Here is a 20,467-nt window from a genome sequence, read left to right as displayed (position 1 = left end):
CTACCTGAGCCACTTGTGTGGGTTGTAGACTCCGTCTCATGCTACCACTAGAGTGAAAGCACCGCCAGAATTCAAAAGTGACCAAAACATCAGCCAGGAAGCATAGGAACTGAGAAGTGGTCTGTGGTCACCACCTGCAGAACCACTCCTTTATTGGAGGTGTCTTGCTAATTGCCTATAATATCAACCTGTTGTCTATTCCATTTGCACAACAGCATGTGACATTTATTGTCAATCAGTGTTGCTTCCTAAGTGGACAGTTTGATTTCACAGAAGTGTGATTGACTTGGAGTTACATTGTGTTGTTTAAGTGTTCTCTTTATTTTTTTGAGCAGTATATATATATATATATATTTTACTGCTGCTTTTTAATGACTTGTTACTATTATATCTTGTTCTTATCCATATTTTTAGCCCGGCACTGTTGGTTAGGGGCTCGTAAGTAAGCATTTCACTGTAAGGTCTCTACACCTGTTGTATTCAGCGCATGTGACTAATACATTTGATTTGATCAGTCATGATGCATCATATGCAGAGGCCGAATAACTACAGTGCAGACTGATGGAGCTTACATGGATGTACCTGTGTGGTGTCAAAGGACACTTTGATAATTAATAAAGTTGACTTCATGGCTTTTATTGGTAAGGTTATCAACATGACTCGGGTTGTGGAAAGCAGAAATGTCAGGTTATTGTGGAGATGGAAAATTAGATATTGGGGGTAACAGATGTTACTATTGAAGTAGTTGCTGAACAATCCAATTCTATGCAATCCTAAGGATCCTATTTTTTTGTGTTTTTTTTGTGTTTATTTTCACACATGCTACGACTTTGTCTAGTAGCGACTCCTTCATGACCCTGTTTTCCCTCAGTAGACAATCCATGTTGGAATCGTGGATTTTTACCTTGGCTGTGAGTGTCTTGTTTTCTCTTTCGAGCGTGAGAATTTCACTCTGGCTGAACTCCAAACTCCCCCTCAGCCTTGCTACCTCCTCACACAACCTTTCCAGTGTTGCATGGATTCCAGCTAGAGCACTAGTCTCTACTTCAACGGTAAGTAAATCGTCCGTGTCTGTAGATTAATCTGTTTTTCTTTTTTTTTGTCGGGTTAAAGTTATTTTGTGAGGTAGTCGGATCTTTCCATGATGGAGTATGTTGTCTCTCCATAGCGTAAAGCTGTTGGTACTCGTCGATTTCCCTCGGAATCTCCTTAATATCCAGGTTGGCTCTTTACTATTATTCTGTGTCTCAGGTGGAGGAGAAGATCAAGCTGACCCATGGGAAGTACCTCCTCAGGAGCAGCTGAAGATCATTAAGAAAGAGCTGGGCCTGGAGAAGGAGGACAAGGACGCCATCAAGGAGAAGTTTAGGGAGCGGCTGAAGGAGCGCACTGTGCCCCAGCACATCATGGACGTCATCAATGAGGAGCTCAACAAACTCAGCCTGCTGGACAACCACTCCTCAGAGTTCAAGTCAGTCCCTGAACCCTGAATCAACCCCTAGCCTGTCCGTGCCCCATAGGAACGTGTATATCGGAGAGGATTGCATGGGTTTAAGTAATATGGTGACAACTGGAGCTTACCACCATATTGCTTACACCTGTCCAATCCTCATAGATGTATGCAAGTGCCATGGGGGTAGGGGCTAGTGGTTGATTTTGGAATCAGAGAGTGCCCTCACCTTTGAAAAATCACTGAGAAATATCATTACATTTTTTTGTCACATATGTCCTATTTTAAACAAACTCTGAAAAAACACTCTTGAACATGTATGTAATGAACATGACTCTTCTATTAAACTCTCTGTTGATTCTGTATGCAGTGTGACCCGGAACTATCTGGACTGGCTGAACCTAGAGCTGAAACGGGCTGAAGAGGTGCTGGCGGAGGACCATTATGGGATGGACGACGTCAAGAAACACATTCTGGTGAGAGAATTGCAATGTGGGATCACCATGGTTACAATCTGACAGTGATTGACAGTCCGATTTTGGATGTATAATAATCTGTACCAAATATTTCCTCATCAAGAAAAGACAGTTTTCCCTTTACCTCACCCATCTTACTCTCTTTCCTCCTGCAGTGACCCAACTGAGAGGCTCACCCCAGGGAAAGATTCTGTGTTTCTGTATTATTATTTGACCATGCTGGTCATTTATGAACATTTGAACATCTTGGCCATGTTCTGTTATAATCTCCACACGGCACAGCCAGAAGAGGACTGGCCACCCCTCATAGCCTGGTTCCTCTCTAGGTTTCTTCCTAGGTTTAGCTACTGTTCACTGTTCAAAACAATTCTGTCACCATTTGAAGTACTATACAATACAGAAAACCCACTGGTCCTTATTGATGAGGTGAATAATAACTTTATTTTCAAAGATCTTTTGCTATATAGTCAGCTCTTATTTGATTGACATTCATTTTGTTGTGTATTGTTTGTGTCACTGTATTCTTGGTGAAGGAGGTGATTGACCGTTCGATCTGTGTTTATTCTTCCAGGTTGACAAGATAGGTTGTGGTTACCAAGGCGACCCGTTCTCAGCTCTGCTGGAGTTCCTAGACCCGGAACAGAACTTCAACTTTCTGGATCACAACCTAGATGTGCCTGTGGTCCTGTCCAATGTAGGTGGACACACACACACATACCTGTTAGGATGTACCTGTCCAAGGTATGTGGTCACACACACAAACCCCCATAAGGATTCAGTGTGTGCAGGCCCAACACTAATAATGAATGGATCATGGTCTTGAACCTAACAGTTTGTGTCCATGTGTTCTTTCCAGGTTCTGTTTATCTGCACTGTTAATGTGACTGACACCATCACATAGCCCCTGAGAGACCGCATGGAGATGATCAACATGTATGGATACGTGGCCCAGGAGAAACTAGCCATCGCTGAGGTAATGTGTTACGAGATTAGATTATTTAAAAAAAAAAATGTTTACCCCTTTTTCTCCCCAATTTTGTCATTATTCAATTGGTAGTTAGTCTTGTCCCATCGCTGCAACTCCCGTACAGACTTGGAGAGGCGAAGGTCGAGAGCTGTGTGTCCTCCAAAACACAACCCCACCAAGCCGCACTGCTTCTTGACACAATGCACACTTAACCTGGAAGTCAGCCACACCAATGTGTCAGAGGAAAACACCGTACACCTGGCGACCGTGACATCTGTGGCATTGTGTTGTGTGACAAAACTGCACATTAAAATGCAGCCTTTTAAGCATTCAAATACAGTTAAATAGTTAACACACACACATGGATGCAGCGGTCTAAGGCACTGTATCTGCAAGAGGCATCACTACAGTCCCTGGTTCGAATCCAGGCTGAATCACATCCGGTCACATGAGTCACATAGGGCGGCGTACAATTGGCCCAGTGTCGTCCGGGTTTGGCTGGGGTAGGCCGTCTTTGTAAATAAGAATTTGTTCTTAACTGACTTGCCTAGTTCAAGAAAGGTTACACACACCACACTGACTAAAAAGTTATTTTGTTGGCATTTACATATGTCCCCATTACCAGTAAAACATAATCTAAACCTATTTCTTTCACATTTCTCACCTTGGATGCCAGTGGCCATCAAAAGTGAGCATTTGCCCACTGAAGTTTGGTTACAACACCAAACTACAGTCAGGTCAAGACCCTGGTGAGGACGACGAGCTTCCCTGAGACTGTTTCTGACAGTTTGTGCAGAAACTCTTCAGGTGTACAAACCCAGTTTCATCAGCTGTCTGGGTGGCTCATCTCAGACCATCCCGCAGGTGAAGAAGTCAGATGTGGAGGTCCTGGTCTAGCGTTGGTACACATGGTCTGTAGTTGAGAGGCCGGTTGGACACGCTGCCAGATTCTCTAAAACTACGTTAGAGGCGGCTTATGGTAGAGAAATTAACATTAAATTATCTGGCAACAGCTCTGATGGGTATTCTCAGTCAGCATGCCAATTTCACACACCCTCAACTTGAAACATTTGTGGCATTGTGTTGTGTGACAAAACTGCACATTTTAGTGGCCTTTTGTCCCCAGCACAAGGTGCACCTGTGTAATGATCATGCTGTTTAATCAGCTTCTTGATATGCCACACCTGTCAAGTGAATGCTTTATTTTGGCAAATGATAAATGTTCACTAACAGGGATGTAAACAAATTTGAGCACAACATTTTAGAGAAATAAGCTTTTTGTGCATATGAAACATATTTTATTTCAGCTCATGAAACATGGGACCAACACTTTACATGCTGCGTTAATATTTGTGTTCAGTGTGGAAGAGATGTGTTTTACAAGCATTATCCATAGAGAACAATACAAACAACACAGTTTTGATCTTAACGTCCCCCACCCCTTCATCACTCATCTCCAGATGGCACTACGCTGTTTATAGAGACGCCCCCAAGACGGACACGGGGGGTAAGGATAAGGATGGGTCCCTGGAGATCACAGGGCAGCTTGGAGATGTGATGGAGAGTGCTAAGATCGGCCAGTACCTTCGCCAGGGCCTTCCTCATGAAGCAGCAGCTGAACAATGACTTATTTTCTGTCTCCCATCTCCATCTGCACGTCTCTGATGTAGGGTTGATGTCATGGCACTGTCCTTAGACTGTAGCAGTTTTAACATTTTGTCTTGTATATACCTGTATCTGCACATGTCTTTCATACAAACTGTGTCAGTTTGGTGTTTTTGCCTCTGTACATATTTCGATGCACATGTACTGACCATGTTATCTGATCTTCATGTCATGTACCCGGCAGGTAGCATAGTGGTTAGAGCGTTAGGCCAGTAAACGAAAGGTTGCTGGATCGAATCCCCTCGTTCTGCTCCTGAACAAGGCAGTTAACCCACTGTTCCGCGGTAGGCCGTCATTGTAAATAAGAATTTGTTCTTAACCGACTTGGCTAGTTAAATAAAAACATATATGTAATAATTACAGTATTATATGAAAAGGGACCTTCAATGTACACAAACATCCACTGTAGACAAGCAATACCAAAAGGAACTGTGTTCTGTGTTGATTTTTATACATAACTACAACATTATGAAGACGTTTCTTATTAACCTCTTCTCTCCCTGTATCACTCACTGTGGACTTCTATGGTTGTTTACAGGGTGCTACTCCCAAGGACGGGCCCAGTGCCGGCTGCACCATCGTTGCAGCTCTGCTGTCCCTGGCGACCAACACGCCAGTGCGAGAGAATGTGGTCATGACGGGAGGTGTCCCTGACCAGAAAGATCCTGCCTGTGGGAGGCATCAAGGAGAAGACTAATTGCAGTGAGTCACTTTTCACACATCACTTTTACTAGTAACACACTGTTTATCAACCAGGGATGTTTGTGGGATAGATTCACCAATTGATACCTTTTTTGAGGACATTAACAAAGAAGGAAACAAAATGTACTTCAAGTAGCCTGTTAGTTTGTTATAGTGCAGTACCTCTTCCAGATAGCTGATATTCAAAACTAAATGCAAACAATATGTTTGGTATGTGACTTAGTTTGATGGTTCAATATTTTATTCTGAAAGCCTGTTCATAATAAATCATGAGGGCACAATGGTAGTCTGAAACTGGAAATGACAGTGTAGTATGCATAGATATCAGAGGCTGATGGGAGGAGCTATAGGACTGGCTCATTGTAATGGCTGGAATGGAATAAAAAGAACAGTATCAAGCATATGGAAACCACAGGTTTGACTTCGTTCCATTTATACTATTCCAGCAATTACAATGACCCTGTCCTCAAATACCTCCCACCAGCCTCCTCTGATAGATATGGTTAAATACAGTGCATTTGGAAAGTATTCCGACCCCTTCCCTTTTTCCATATTTTGTTACGTTACAGCCTTACACCCTAAAATGGATTAAAGGAATAAAAATCCTCAATCTGCACACAATAACCCATAATGACAAAGCGAAAACATAAATAGTTTATTTACATAAGTATTTCCTATGAGACTCGAAATTGAGCTCAGGTGCATCTTGTTTCCATTGATCATCCTTGAGATGTTTGTACAACTTGATTGTACAAACATTGATTGTAAAAAAATATGTATTGATTGGACATGGTTTGGAAAGGCATACACCTGTCTATATACGGACCCACAGTTGACAGGGGATGTCAGAGCAAAAACCAAGCCGTGAAGTCGAAGGAATTGTCCGTAGAGCTCCGAGACAGGATTGTGTCAAAACACAGATCTGGGGAAGGGTACCAAAACATTTCTGCAGCATTGAAGGTCCCCAAGAAGTTTGGAACCACCAAGACTCTTCCTAAAGCTGGCCGCTTGGCCAAACTGAGCAATCAGGTGAAAAGAGCCTTGATCAGGGAAGTGACCAAGAACCCGATGGTCACTCTGACAGAGCTCCACTGTGGAGATGTGAGAACCTTCCAGAGGGACAACCATCTCTGCAGCACTCCACCAAACAGGACTTTATGGTAGTGGCCAGAAGGAAGCCACTCCTCATGGTTTGGTTTCAAGTTCCTTGGTGTCCACATCACCAACAAACTATCATGGTCCAAACACAAGACAGTTGTGAAGAGGGCACGACAAAACCTTTTCCCCCTCAGGAGACTGAAAAGATTTGTCAATGGTCCCCAGATCCTCAAAAAGTTTTACAGCTGCTCGGCATTTGGCCGTAAGGCGCTACAGAGGGTAGTGTGTACGGCCTAGTACACCACTGGTGCCAAGCTTCCTGACATCCAGGACTGATATACTAGGCGGTGTCAGGGAAGGCCCAAAAAAATGGTCAGACTCCAGTTACCCAAGTCATAGACTGTTCTCTCTGCTACCGAACGGCAACGGTACCAGAGCGCCTAGGACCAAAAGACTCCTTAACAGCTTCTACCCCAAGCCATAAGACTGCTGAACAACTATTCAAATGGCCACCTGGACTATTTACACACACCCCCCTCACCCTACACTGCTGCTACTCTGTTTTATCTATGCATAGTCACTTTACAAATTACCTTGACTAACCGGTACCCCCTGTATATACCCTCGTTATTGTTATGTACATTTCTTGTTACTTTTTGATTGATTCGATTTTTTTAAACTTTAGTTTATTTAGTAAATACTTTAACTATTTGGTGGTTAAGGGTTTGTAAGTAAGCATTTCACCTGTTGTATTCGGCTCATGTGACAAATAAGATTAGATTTATTATTTAATACGTTTACAAACAATTCTAAAAACTAGTTTTTGCTTTGTCATTATGGGGTGTAGATTGATTGGGGAAAAAACAATTCAATACATTTTAGAATAAGGCTGTATCATAATGGCAAAAAAGTCAAGGGATCGGAATACTTTCCGAAAGCACTGTATGGCAGTTTGTGTTCTGAAAGTTTTTCTATTTGCAGTGTCATAATGAATCTGCTTAAACATTCCTCCCTTCTCTCACCAGACCAGGTGTGACCTGCATGATTTTTCCTCTGACTTCATCAGAGGGCCTGGAGGTTCATTACACCAAGATGTACCGCATTGTCTTTCCACAACAATGAACACAGAATCATATTAAGCTGAGCCAGGCGCCTGAGCAGCTCCAAGGGATGGATAATGGTCTACATTCACAGTAATGGGCTTTAGGTCATCCTGAACTATGAAAACAGATTTTCTGATGAGTGATTTGTTAAGTACATGCACTTGCTGTTTAACGCCCGACAGCTGTTTTTGAGTTGTACAGCTGATCAGTTGGACCAGACAGGGAACAGGGGGTCTGTTCAGGGGGGTAAAACAAAGAACGCTTGATAGTAATGTATGTAGAATAGGTACTGTCTCATATAGAATAGGCAAGGATCAGCTCTAAGTTGCATTTCTATCAGCAATGTTCAATCCCCTGATGTGTTGAAGTACATTAGGCCTCAGAAGGGGACGCGTTGCACTGCCAGCTTTACAACAGTAATATGAAGATACTCAAACTACCACAGTTAGTCATGTTACTGCTATGCAGCCAAGACTTAGGTATTTTTTTATTTACCAAAGATGTAAATTGCATTTAATCTGTTGAAACACAAACTTTAGTCATTTTGAACACAATCCTTTGTGCCCAGTGGTTTCATAACATATCATTGCCAATTTCTGCAGAAAGAACAGGCTGCCGGTTGTTTGTTATTGGCTATCCCATCACCTTTGGCATGTCTAACAATGCATGCAACTGTACTACTAGAAAGTACACTACCCAGGCGATTAGAAACTCAGATTTTCATACAAGTAAATGTCTTATTTAGACACAGACGTGCCCCAGAGACATCTGAAGAGCTCCACTCCAATGTCTGCAGGCATCGCACCCTAGTAAACTTGAAAAGACATGCAGCCTACAAGGCATATGCTCAAAGATAAATTGAGAAAATCAGTTCAAGTTCATTGCTAAGCATAGTTCGACTTAGTCATTCTGAAACAAGGAAGGAGCTGACAACTCTGCATTTTTGAAATACAAATATTTATTTGCAAGAACCGCTTAATCCTTTTTGGCAGCGGCTTTCCTCATGGCAGCCAGAACGTTGCTGAGCTCTTCCCTCTTTCTCTTGGCGCGGATGTGAGTTCCAATCTGTGGAGCAAACACACATTAGAATGTGCAATAGGAGAAACCCAACAAATGCATCTGCAACTTTCACAGCAGGTTAAATACCATGCTCAGGATGAAATTAACACTGTAGCATGTTTCTGGGACAGTTATGTCAGCGACAAATTCAGTAAATCAGCAAATATGGGACTAGCAGTCCAATAATACAAGAATGGTTGGACAAACTATAGGAGAATAATTCTACTGATCCAATAGTTTTGATTAATCTTACCAATAAATTATCCACAAAGGAAACAGTCCATCACATTTCAGAAAGCTGCCCACTTGACAGCTGCACAAAATGCCAAACATTCCCAAACAGATGTCTAATACAAAATCTGTTTGGTTTGAAAAATGTACTTATTTGTTCTCAAACTGTCACAAGAGAGCAGCTGCAGAAAGCTGACGTCGACAAATGCATTCATACTGCCAATACCAACGCATACACACAACCAGTTTAGTAGCAGGGGAATCATACATACCCTCTTCTTGATGAACTTGAGGGCACGCTTGTCCTTGGAAACTTTCAGCAACTCCATGGCGCGTCTCTCGTAGGGGGCGAAGCCGCACACCTCACGGATCATGTCACGCACGAACTTGCTGTGCTTGGTCAGACGCTGAAACACAAAATCAGCGAAGAGACACTGAGTTAGATGCATGCATTAGAACTAACAGTAACTGTGGCCTATGTTTCAGCCATATTGTGGACCACTGGGCCCATTATCTCATAATAACAGGTTCAAACATTTGATGTGGTCATCTACTTTGTTTCAGAACATATGTATATGCATGTCGCTAATGTAGAGACAGACGAAGTGAATCCTGAACCCCGGCCCTCAATCACTACACTGGTGGCAGCAATGGGATTAGAAGACAAACTTGAACCAGCACCCAGCAGTTCTAGGACAAGCAAACAACCTGTGGCAAAGGGTCCAGACCCTTTACCAGAGGACATAGTGACTTGAGACTCTACCAATACAACACTGTGGTTGTCATGTTTCTATCCATTCAGATGAACTCACCCCTCGCCTACGTGCATGTTTCGGTGCAGTCACATTCTTGGTTACAGGGTGGCCTTTACTAAGGCCCACGGCCATAGGATACCTGATAGCCATGTCTGTGGAAAGAAAGAACAGTGAGTCAGTTGTGCCTGCACCGCACCACATGCAATTGCTTTGGAGTTGTTCAAATAATATTAAATGTCTATGATCAATAAATAATCGAAATCTTAACATTTCACGAGGCCTGATTATTTAATTACCTACATCATGTTATCCCTTTGGAACGCAACATCACGTTGATAAAAAAAGATGCCTAAGTTGGGAAAATGTAAGGCATCTAGGGCTTATGTTAACTTTGATTGTTGATGAAAACACTTTGCAACATTATCGGCAAGAGACTTGATGTCTATAGTGCCAAAGAGATTTAGTTGTTAAACGGGAGTGACGAGTGTGTTGATATAACTGTAATTGTTAAAATTCCACTTTAACCATCAGAATTCGATAAGGTTATTCAAGCCAACATATTAGGCATTAATTAAGAGTAGGCAAAGTGATTGTCAGACAAATTATATCAAACATGTCACCATTGCGACATTTGATGTACAGCCACATTCACAGTGGTTGTCTGAAGCATGCTATTGGAATTCACAGCTTGATGATGCCTCATCGTGATTGACGTTGCAAATGATTGGAATAACCAATGAGCGTCAATCTTTCCTTTGCAGTACCTCAAACTGGCGTGATTACCAGCTGAGAAACTTACGAGTTCATTTTACTCCTGGTTCAAAGTTCGTCTAGGCAGTGTCTTAGCATCATCCGACAACCTAGAGGTTTTTTTGTTGTGGTCTTAAAACAGGTTTACAAGATTCCTAGGACCTTTTCTAAGATGCTTTGTGGATACAATCCCTTGTCTGGCGTTACCAGAATAATGCTTTTCTACAATGCCATCACAGTATTGTCAACTGCAATGAACATTTAAAGGACAATTACACCACCCTATTCACACCCCCTTAACTCTTTCCACATTATGTTGTGTTAAAGTATATATATTTTTTTAAAAGGTCAATGGTCTACACAAAATAGATAAGTATTCAACCCAGAGTAAATAAATTTGAGAAGCACCTTTGGCAGCAATTACAGCTGTGAGTCTAAGAGCTTTGCACACTGGACTGTACAATATTGTTAAATGTTTTTCCTACACAGCCATTTAAAAAACAAGGCCACCCAGGAACATTTAACTAGGCAAGTCAGTTAAGAACAAATTCTTATTTACAATGACTGCCTACCCCGGCCAAACCCAGATGACACTGGGCCAATTGTGCGCCACCCTATGGGACTCCCAATCATGGCCAAAATTGATACTCCAGTGTGTCTTTGCCGTTGTTGAAAGGTGAATGTCTGTTTGGCGCTATCCAGTTTATTCTCATCATAAAAAAAAAACTCCCTAGTCCTTGCTGATGACCAGCATAACCATAACATGCTACCACCACCATGCTTGAAAATATGAAGTGGTACTCAGTGATGTGTTGTATTTGAATTGCCCCAAACATAACTTTGTCCTGAATACAAAGCATTCATTTCTTTGACATTTTTTGCAGTTTTACTTTAGTGCCTTATTATAAACAGAACATATTTATTCTGTACAGGCTTCCTTCTCACACTGTCATTTAGGTTAGTATTGTGGAGTAACTACAATGTTGATCCATCCTAGTTCTCCCATCACAGCCATTAAAACTGTTTTAAAGTCACCTTTTGCCTTAAGGATGATATCCCCCTGTTTCCTTCCTCTCCAGTATCTGAGTTAGGAAGGACGCCTGTATTTTTGTAGTGACTGGGTGAGATACCATCCAAAGTGTAATTAATAACTTCTCCATGCTCAAAGGAATATTCAATGTCTGCTTTTTTTTAAATCCATTTATCAATCAATAGGTTCCATTTTTTGCAAGCTATTGGAAAACCTCCCTGGTCTTTGTTTGAAATTCACCGCTTGACTGAATTGTATGTGTGGGTTACAGAGATGAGGTAGTCATTCAAAAATCATGTTAAACACAAGAGCGAGTCCATGCAACTTATTATGCGACTTGTTAAGCACAGTGTTACTCCTGAACTTAAGTATTCAACCCCTTTATGGCAAGAATACATAAGACATTTCAGCTTTTCATTTTTAAATAATTTGTAAAAAATATAAATCCCCTTTGACATTATGGGGATTGTGTGTAGGCCAGTGAAACACTACATTTAATAAATTTTCAATTCCAGCTGTATTAACAAAATGTGTAAAAAGTCAAGGGGTGTGAATACTTTCTGGGTCTTTCTATAAACTAGGGTAAAAGTGAGGATTTCCTACTGCTGTTAAGTCATTCATAGAAATCTGATATTTATGTCTTTGCATTTATGGCACTATAAGTTGTCGTTATATCATACACTATGTGAACACTCCTTCACATCCGTTTCTGACAGGTGTGTAAAAATCGAGCACGGAGCCATGCAATCTACCTAGACAAACATTGGCAGTTGAATGGCCCGTACTGAAGAGCTCAGTGACTTAACCTCTTTGATCTCTAGGGGTGCTATTTCATTTTTGGATAAAAAACGTTCCCGTTTTAAGCGCGATATTTTGTCACGAAAAGATGCTCGACTATGCATATTCTTGACAGTTTTTGAAAGAAAACACTCTGAAGTTTCAGAATCTGCAAAGATATAGTCTGTAAGTGCCCCAGAACTCATTCTACAGGCAAAACCAAGATGATGCATCAACCAGGAAATGATCAGAATTTCTGAAGCTCTGTTTTCCATTGTCTCCTTATATGGCTGTGATTGCGCAAGGAATGAGCCTACACTTTCTGTCGTTCCCCCAAAGTGTTAGCAGCATTGTGACGTATTTGTAGGCATATCATTGGAAGATTGACCATAAGAGACTACATTTTCCAAGTGTCCGCCTGGTGTCCCTGCGTCGAAATTGGAGCGTAAAGCCAGGTGCAATTATTTTTCCATTTGAGAGCAAGGAGAAACCAGGCTTCCACGAAGGATATATCATTGAAGAGATATGTGGAAAAACACCTTGAGGATTGATTCTAAACCACGTTTGCCATGTTTCAGTCGATATTATGGAGTTAATTTGGAAAAAAGTTCACGTTTTGAGGGCTGAATTTTCGTTTTTTTTTTTTTTTTTTTTTTTTTTTTGGTAGCCAAATGTGATGTACAAAACGGAGCTATTTCTAATACACAAAGAATCTTTTTGGAAAAACGGAGCATCTGCTATCTAACTGAGAGTCTCCTCATTGAAAACATCAGAAGTTCTTCAAAGGTAAGTTATTTTATTTGAAGGCTTTACTTGTTTTTGTGATAGTTGCCTGCTAAATGCTAACGCTAATGCTAACGCTAATGCTAACGCTAAATGCTACGCTAGCTAGCTACTGTTACACAAATGATTGTTTTCCTATGGTTGAAAAGCATATTTTGAAAATCTGAGATGACAGTGTTGTTAACAAAAGGCTAAGCTTGAGAGCTAGCATATTTATTTCATTTCATTTGCGATTTTCATGAATAGTTAACGTTGCGTTATGGTAATGAGCTTAGGTCTATAAATAGAATCCCGGATCCGGGTTTGGTCGTCGCAACAGGTTAACGTAGGAGGCCACCCTTTCCAACAAGTCAGTTGGTCAAAATGCTACCTTGGTCAACTGTAAGTGCTGTTATTGTGAAGTGGAAACGTCCAGGAGCAACATAGGCTCAGCCGCAAAGTGGTAGGCCACACAAGCTCATCGACCGGGCCTGGTGAGTGCTGAAGCGCATAAGAATAGTCTATCCTCGGTCGATGAGCTTGTGCTTTGTGCCAACTAAAGCTCAGTGGAGGAATAATGGTCTGGGGCTGTGTTTCATGGTTCGGGCTAGGCCCCTTAGTTCCAGTGAAGGGAAATCTTAACGCTACAGCATACATTGGCATTCTTGACGATTCTGTGGTTCCAACTTTGTGGCAACAGCTCGGGGAAGGCCCTTTCCTGTTTCAGCATGACAATGCCACCGTGCACAAAGCGAGGTCCATACAGAAATGGCTTGACAAGATCATTATGGAAGAACTTGACTGGGCGAGCCCTGACCTCAACCTCATTTAACACCTTTGGGATGAATTGGAACGCTGACTGCGAACCAGGCCTAATCGCCCAACATCAGTGCCCAATCTCACTAATGTTCTTATGGCTGAATGGAAGCAAGTCCCCACAGCAATGTTCCAACATCTAGTGGAAAGCCTTCCCAGAAAAGTGGGGGCTGTTATGTCTGCAAAGGGGGGGGACCAACTCCATATTAATGCCCATGATTTTGGAATGAGATGTTCAACGTGTCCACATACTATTGTGTATATTAAGAATGAATCTGTTAAAGTAAACATTGAACTTGAATCTAGCTGTCAGACAATATTTTGTATAGAGTTCTCAGAAAAGGCAGTGTAACTAGGCAACACTTCATATCTTCTTTTGTTACAGGGTGAAAACAGTTTATCGGCACACAAATCCCCCAAAATGTATGCAGTTGAAAAATCAAATGCTTCTAGCCGAAACAGTCACCTTAACCTTGATACCTAAAATCGATACTGTCATTAATAGAGGCCGACCAATAGCATTTCACAGAAATATTTATATCGGTCTTTATGCCACCACTAAAATATACATAGGACTGACCCTATTTAGTCGATTGTTTGGTTGATAGGCTGTTGGTCGACCAAGATTTCTTTAGTCGAGGTCGCAATGAAAAAAATCCCATGGTGCATAAGACACCTGTCTGAGTGGACAAATCCATTGCGGAGGCCATGGGGATAGCACAGTCCATCACGCTAAGACATGTGATACTGAAATTGTATATGCTTACATTGTGTAAAAATAAAATGGTGAAACACTAATAATCTATTTTTATAACCAATATGCTTTCTCCCGTGTTGGACATGGTCGCTGTCCATGGTTCTGAAACAACCTAGAATTGGTGCCTTTCCCTATGTTGCTGTGTCCATAATAGCAAAGTTAAGACAGCATGTTGGGATTGAGTAGAATACAGCAGAAGCAGCAGCAGCAGAGACGAGGAAACAGCCCTTACCATAGCCTAAATGTCTAAGAAAATTGAGGAGCGAGGAAACCTACTTTAATTTTAGACTATAAAACCAATAGCCTGGCTTCATAAATCATCCTTATACAGTGCCTTTGTAAAGTACACAGACCCTTGCCGTTTCTACATTTTGTAATGTTACAGCCTTATTCTAAAATCCTCAAACACACAATACCCCATAATGACAAAGCGAAAACAGGTTTAAACATGTTTGGGAATGTATTTTAAAAAATTGAAAGCGCCTTATTTACAAACACTACCTGTCAAAAGTTTTAGAACATCTACTCAATTCAAAGGCTTTTCCCTTATGTTTTACTGTTTTCTACATTGTAGAATAATAATGAAGACAAACTATGAAATAACACATATGGAATCATGTAACGACAAGTGTTAAATCAAAATCTATTATATATTTGAGATTCTTCAAAAGTAGCCACCCTTTGCATTCTTTCAACCAGCTTCACCTGGAATGCTTTTCCAAAAGTACCCACATTTGTTGGCTGCTTTTCCTTCACTCTGCAGTCCGACTCAGCCCAAACCGTCTCAATTTGGTTGAGGTCAGGGGATTGTGGAGGCCAGGTCATCTGACGCAGCACTCCATCACTCTAATTCTTGGTCCAATAGCCCTTACACAATCTGGAGGTGTGTTGGGTCATTGTTCTGTTGAAAAACAGAAGCACAAAATGGATTGGATGGCGCATCGCTGCATAAGGCTGTAGTAGCCATGCTAATTAAGTGTACCTGCAAAGCACCCCCTCACCACAACACCTCCTTGTCCATGCTTCACGGTGGGAAATACACATGCGAAGATCATTCGTTCACCCACACCGCATCTCAAAGACATAGGTTGGAACCAAAAATCTCAAATTTGGACTCCCAACCAAAAGGTCAAATTTCCACCGGTCTAATGTCCATTGCTCGTGTTTCTTGGCCCAAGAAGGTCTCTTCTTGGTGTCCTTTAGTAGTGATTTCTTTGCAGAAATTTGACCACAAAGACCTGATTCACGCAATCTCCTCTGAACAGTTGATGTTGAGATGTGTCTGTTACTTGAACTCTGAAGCATTTATTTGGGCTGCAATTTCTGAGGCTGGTAACTCTAATGAACTCATCCTTTGCAGCAGAGGTAACTCTGGGACTTCCTTTCCTCATGAGAGCCAGTTTCATCATAGCGCTTGGTGGTTTTTGCAGTTGCACTTGAAGAAATGTTCAAAGTTCTTAACATTTTCCAGATTGATTGACCTTGTCTTAAAGTTGCAAAAATATCACATTTACATAAGGATTTAGACGATTTACTCAGTACTTTGTTGAAGCACCTTTGGCAGCGATTATAGCCTAGGATCTTCTTGGGTATGATGCTACAAGCTTGGGGCACCTGTATTTGCAGAGTTTCTCCCATTTTTCTCTGCAGATCCTCCGTCAGGTTGGATAGGGAGCGTCACTGCACAGCAATTTTAAGGTCTCTCCAGAGATATTTCATAGTGTTCAAGTCGGGGCTCTGGCTGGGTCACTCAATGACATTCAGAGACTTGTCCCGAAGCCAGTCCTGCGTTGTCTTGGACGTGTGCTTAGGGTCGTTGTCCTGTTGAAAGGTGAAACTTCGCCCCAGTCTGAGGTCCGGAGCAGGTTTTCATCAAGTATTTTTGCTCCGTTCTTCTTTCCCTCGATCCTGGCAGGTCTCTCAGTCCCTATCGCTGAGAAGTGGCTTCCATCTGGCCAATCTACCATAAAGGCCTGATTGGTGGAGTGCTGAAGAGATGGTTGTCCTTCTGGAAGGTTATCCCATCTCCATAGAGGAATTCTTGAGCTCTCTTTTACTCAGTTTGGCTGGGTGGCTAGCTCTAGGAAGAGTTTGATGGTTCCAAACTTTTTCCATTTAAGAATAATGGAGGCCACTGTGTTCTTGGACCTTCAATGCTGCAGAAATGTTGAAGTACACTTCCCCATATCTGTGCCTCGACACAATCCTGTCTCAGAGCTCTAGAGACTCATCCTTCCACCTCATGGCTTGGTTTTTGCTCTGTCATGTCAAATGTGGGACCTTATATAGACAGGTGTGTGCCTTTCCAAATCATGTCCCATCAAGTGGTAGAAACTTGAGGTCGACCGATTAATTAGGGCCGATTTCAAGTTTTCATAACAATCGGAAATCTGGATGCCGATTTTTTTTTAAACAAACATTTTTGCACTTTTATTTAACTAGGCAAGTCAGTTAAGAACACATTCTTATTTTCAATGACGGCCTAGGAACGGTGGGTTAACTGCCTTGTTCAGGCGCAGAACAACAGATTTTTACCTTGTCAGCTCAGGGATTCAATCTTGCAACCTTACGGTTAACTAGTCCAACGCTCTAACCACCTGCCTCACGAGGAGCCTGCCTGTTACGCGAATGCAGTAAGAAGCCAAGGTAAGTTGCTAGCTAGCATTAAACGTATCTTATAAAAAACAATCAATCATAATCACTAGTTATAACTACACATGGCTGATGATGCTTTAAGCATTGCGCTGTTTATGACTTCAAGCCTATCAACTCCCGAGATTAGGCTGGTGTAACCGATGTGAAATGGCTAGCTAGTTAGCGGGGTGAGCGCTAATAGCGTTTCAAACATCACTCGCTCCAAGACTTGGAGTAGTTGTTCCCCTTGCTCTGCATGGGTAACGCTGCTTCGAGGGTGGCTGTTGACGATGTGTTCCTGGTTCGAGCCGAGGTAGCAGCGAGGAGAGGGATGGAAGCTATACTGTTAAACTGGCAATACTGAAGTGCCTATAAGAACATCCAATAGTCAAAGGTATATGAAATACAAATCGTATAGAGAAATAGTCCTATAATTCCTATAACTACAACCTAAAACTTCTTACCTGGGAATATTGAAGACTCATGTTAAAAGGAACCACCAGCTTTCATATGTTCTCATGTTCAGAGCAAGGAACTTAAACGTTAGCGTTCTTACATGGCACATATTGCACTTTTACTTTCTTCTCCAACACTTTGTTTTTGCATTATTTAAACCAAATTGAACATGTTTCATTATTTATTTGAGGCTAAATTGATTTTATTGATGTATTATATTAAGTTAAAATAAGTGTTCATTCAGTATTGTTGTAATTGTCATTATTACAAAAAAAATTTAAAAAAAATATTTAAAATTGTCTGATTAATCGGTATTGGCTTTTTTTGGTCCTCCAATAATCGGTATTGGCGTTGAAAAATCATAACAGGTCGACCTTTAGTAGAAACATCTCAAGGATGCTTTTTTTTGTTTGTAACAAAGTTGCAAAAATGTAAACCCGTTTTGGCTTTGTCTTTGCGGTATTGTGAAAAATTGATGACAAACATTTATTTTAATACATTTTAGAATTTGGCTGTAACATAACAATGTGGGGAAAAACCAATGGCACTGAATTTCACATTACTTTTGGGTTGTATTATAATGCTTGCATGTATATCAAGCTGGAATGTATGTTAATGTCGTTGTTGCATTATACTCAAAAATAATTTGAAAAGAGATCCTAACGAATGCTAACCATAAGTTACTTTGTCTGACGCTGTGAGCTAGCATGCTAGCTAGTCCAACTGCTACAACCAAAATAGTGTTTGCTACAATAGCCCAGTTTAATCTTAGTGACTGTCTTAATTTATTTATTTCACCTTTATTTAACCAGGTAAGCAAGTTGAGAACATGTTCTCATTTACAAGTGCGACCTGGCCAAGAAAAAGCAAAGCAGTTCGACACATACAACAAAGAGTTACACATGAAGTAAAACAGTCAATAATAAAGTAGAAAAATAAGTATATATACACAATGTGAGCAAATGAGGTGAGATAAGGGAGGTAAAGGCAAAAAAATGCCATGGTGGGGAGGTAAATACAATATAGCAAGTAAAACACTGGAATGGTAGATTTGCAGTGGAAGAACGTGCAAAGTAGAAATAAACAGGCAGGCCTGTTAGAAAACATTTATGAAATGTACAGGCAAATCACTACAGAATTCTAATCTCTTATGTTTGAAACCTGCTGTATCTGCTAGCTAGCTAAGTAGCTAAACCTGCTGCATCTGAAAGTGTTTTCAAAAATAACAGCCAATACAGTAATTCACTACGAAAACAGTCTATTTGGAAAGGGCACAATGGTTGCCAGAGCGGCAACTTCAACACAATTTTTGTATTGTTTATTACTTTTACTGTTGTGTTGTTCGTATATTGTTGTATTTCAAATGTGTCTATCAGTGGTGTTACTTGTAGCTGCTGTTTCTGCAAAAGCGAATCGGGATCAAAATAAATAAGTGATGTGGGAGTGGTTTTGCCAAATGGAATCATGGGAGTTTGAGCCTTGAGCAACAGAAAAATACTGGGAGTGAGCTAACTATAATATCATTCTACAAGTTTTTGACCATCTATTAGACTAAGACAACCAGAGCTAAATAAAACAGGGGTAATAAGAAAGCCAGCTGTCTGTAGTTATCTACTTTGATTTCAGAGCGCTCTCATCTGAGTGTGACTGAGAACAGAATACCTGATGAATTCACGAACACTCAACAACTATTAAATATGGCATGTGTCATTAAACGTGTGCAAAAAAACAAACAATTAAATTGTTGCCAGGAGCAGATACAGGCAACATCCAAACAGCCTAACCAGCTCTGCTAGGGTGAGTAAAATGGTCAGAGTGAGATTCTCTTATTTGTGTCGAAGTAGCTAGCCAACGTTAGTTTGGGTGCTTGACTGCCCTCGGATCGACCCTACTTCTCGGACAGAGCGTCCAGTGTGCACTCCAAAAGCACTTACATTGAAACGCTCTTAATTTAGAAACGGACAATCGAACGACCACAGCGCGCACTGGCACTCCGGAGTGAATTTAAGAACACACCCTAAGATATATTGTATAAATGAATGAACGGGGTTTATGACTGTTTGTGGTAACATTACACGAACTGTGTTGGTCATCATTAAATACTTCATAGTAACCCACATATTAAAAGCGGCGCAGAAGAAGCTAGCTCAACAAGCAGTCTAACGTGTTGAGGCATAAGCCTCTTGATTAAGCAAGTTAGCGAACGTAAACCAAATATCGCTGTTATAACAGACATAATGCTACCAATGTTAGCTAGATAGCCAACTAACGTAGATATCTAGTAGTTGCTTACTTCTGTCGAGGAAAATGACTAGAGTCCGTCTATATTAGACATACATGTCATCTGACTGCAGTCGTTAAGAAAATCCAGCAACAAGGCGATATGATACGATTCTCATATGTAAGGGAAAGTCATGTCAGCGCAACAAATTTCCGGTGACGTTACAGCTAAATTATATTTTGTCAACACAATATTGGCGCCATACTTTTGGTAACAACCAAACCGTATGTTGGTTCTATCATAATTGGTGATAAACGAAGGATGCCATTGATTTTGTAAAGATTTCAGCTGATAGTAATTCTTCCAAAAAATTCTTACTTGCTTTCTTTAATGGCGGACAAACCGGAAGGAACGCTTAGCGGTGGAAGCTGGGTCATGAGGGTTTTTAATAAAATGTAAAACATCAGGAAAATCTTTCTAGCGCCACATAAGGGTGTGGACCACTCAGACAGTAGTTTTTCAAGGAAAAACTTTATAGCTAGCTATATAATCCAAAAGTAAATCATTTAGACCTCTCAGCAGTATGAATCAAATTAAATCATTTCTTAAAATGCTTTAAAAACCACTAGTGTAGACTAACAGTGAAATGCGTTACTTACGGCCCTTCCCAACAATGCAGAGAGAAAGAAAATAGAGAAATAATAAAAGTAAAACGCGTAGTAATAAATACACAATGAGTGCAAAAAGGGTCAATGCAT

The 20,467-nt window shown here is 41.0% G+C and overlaps 2 protein-coding genes across 5 annotated transcripts; one reads left to right on the top strand and one right to left on the bottom strand.

Moving 5' to 3' along the window:
* Window positions 1–809: 809 nt before the first annotated feature.
* LOC139407513 (lon protease homolog, mitochondrial-like) lies at window positions 810–5,260 on the top strand. 2 transcript variants are annotated; one of them, XM_071151306.1, is made up of 5 exons: window positions 810–1,471; window positions 1,821–1,926; window positions 2,498–2,620; window positions 2,783–2,899; window positions 5,097–5,260. In XM_071151306.1, exons 1-4 carry the CDS (start codon window positions 1,152–1,154, stop codon window positions 2,825–2,827), a joined length of 594 nt encoding a protein of 197 aa, XP_071007407.1. In that variant the 5' UTR covers window positions 810–1,151; the 3' UTR covers window positions 2,828–2,899; window positions 5,097–5,260. The 2 variants fall into 2 exon arrangements, with proteins under 2 accessions (XP_071007407.1, XP_071007405.1); XM_071151304.1 differs by having other exon boundaries at window positions 2,498–2,667.
* A 3,139-nt stretch (window positions 5,261–8,399) lies between these two features.
* On the bottom strand, window positions 8,400–20,133 carry LOC139407514 (large ribosomal subunit protein eL36). Of its 3 annotated transcripts, XM_071151309.1 has the most exons (5): window positions 20,088–20,119; window positions 15,131–15,299; window positions 9,564–9,658; window positions 9,024–9,158; window positions 8,400–8,526 (listed from the first exon to the last, which is right to left on the bottom strand). In XM_071151309.1, the coding sequence occupies exons 3-5, from the start codon at window positions 9,654–9,656 to the stop codon at window positions 8,437–8,439; spliced, it is 318 nt and encodes a 105-aa protein (XP_071007410.1). In that variant the 5' UTR covers window positions 9,657–9,658; window positions 15,131–15,299; window positions 20,088–20,119; the 3' UTR covers window positions 8,400–8,436. The 3 variants fall into 3 exon arrangements, with proteins under 3 accessions (XP_071007410.1, XP_071007408.1, XP_071007409.1); XM_071151307.1 differs by lacking the exon at window positions 15,131–15,299 and having other exon boundaries at window positions 20,088–20,133; XM_071151308.1 differs by lacking the exon at window positions 15,131–15,299 and having other exon boundaries at window positions 20,092–20,113.
* Between the last annotated feature and the right edge of the window lie 334 nt (window positions 20,134–20,467).

This window comes from Oncorhynchus clarkii, chromosome 4, assembly GCF_045791955.1.
Source record: "Oncorhynchus clarkii lewisi isolate Uvic-CL-2024 chromosome 4, UVic_Ocla_1.0, whole genome shotgun sequence".
NCBI lineage: Eukaryota > Metazoa > Chordata > Actinopteri > Salmoniformes > Salmonidae > Oncorhynchus > Oncorhynchus clarkii.
This window is presented reverse-complemented; position numbering and strand designations above follow the sequence as displayed.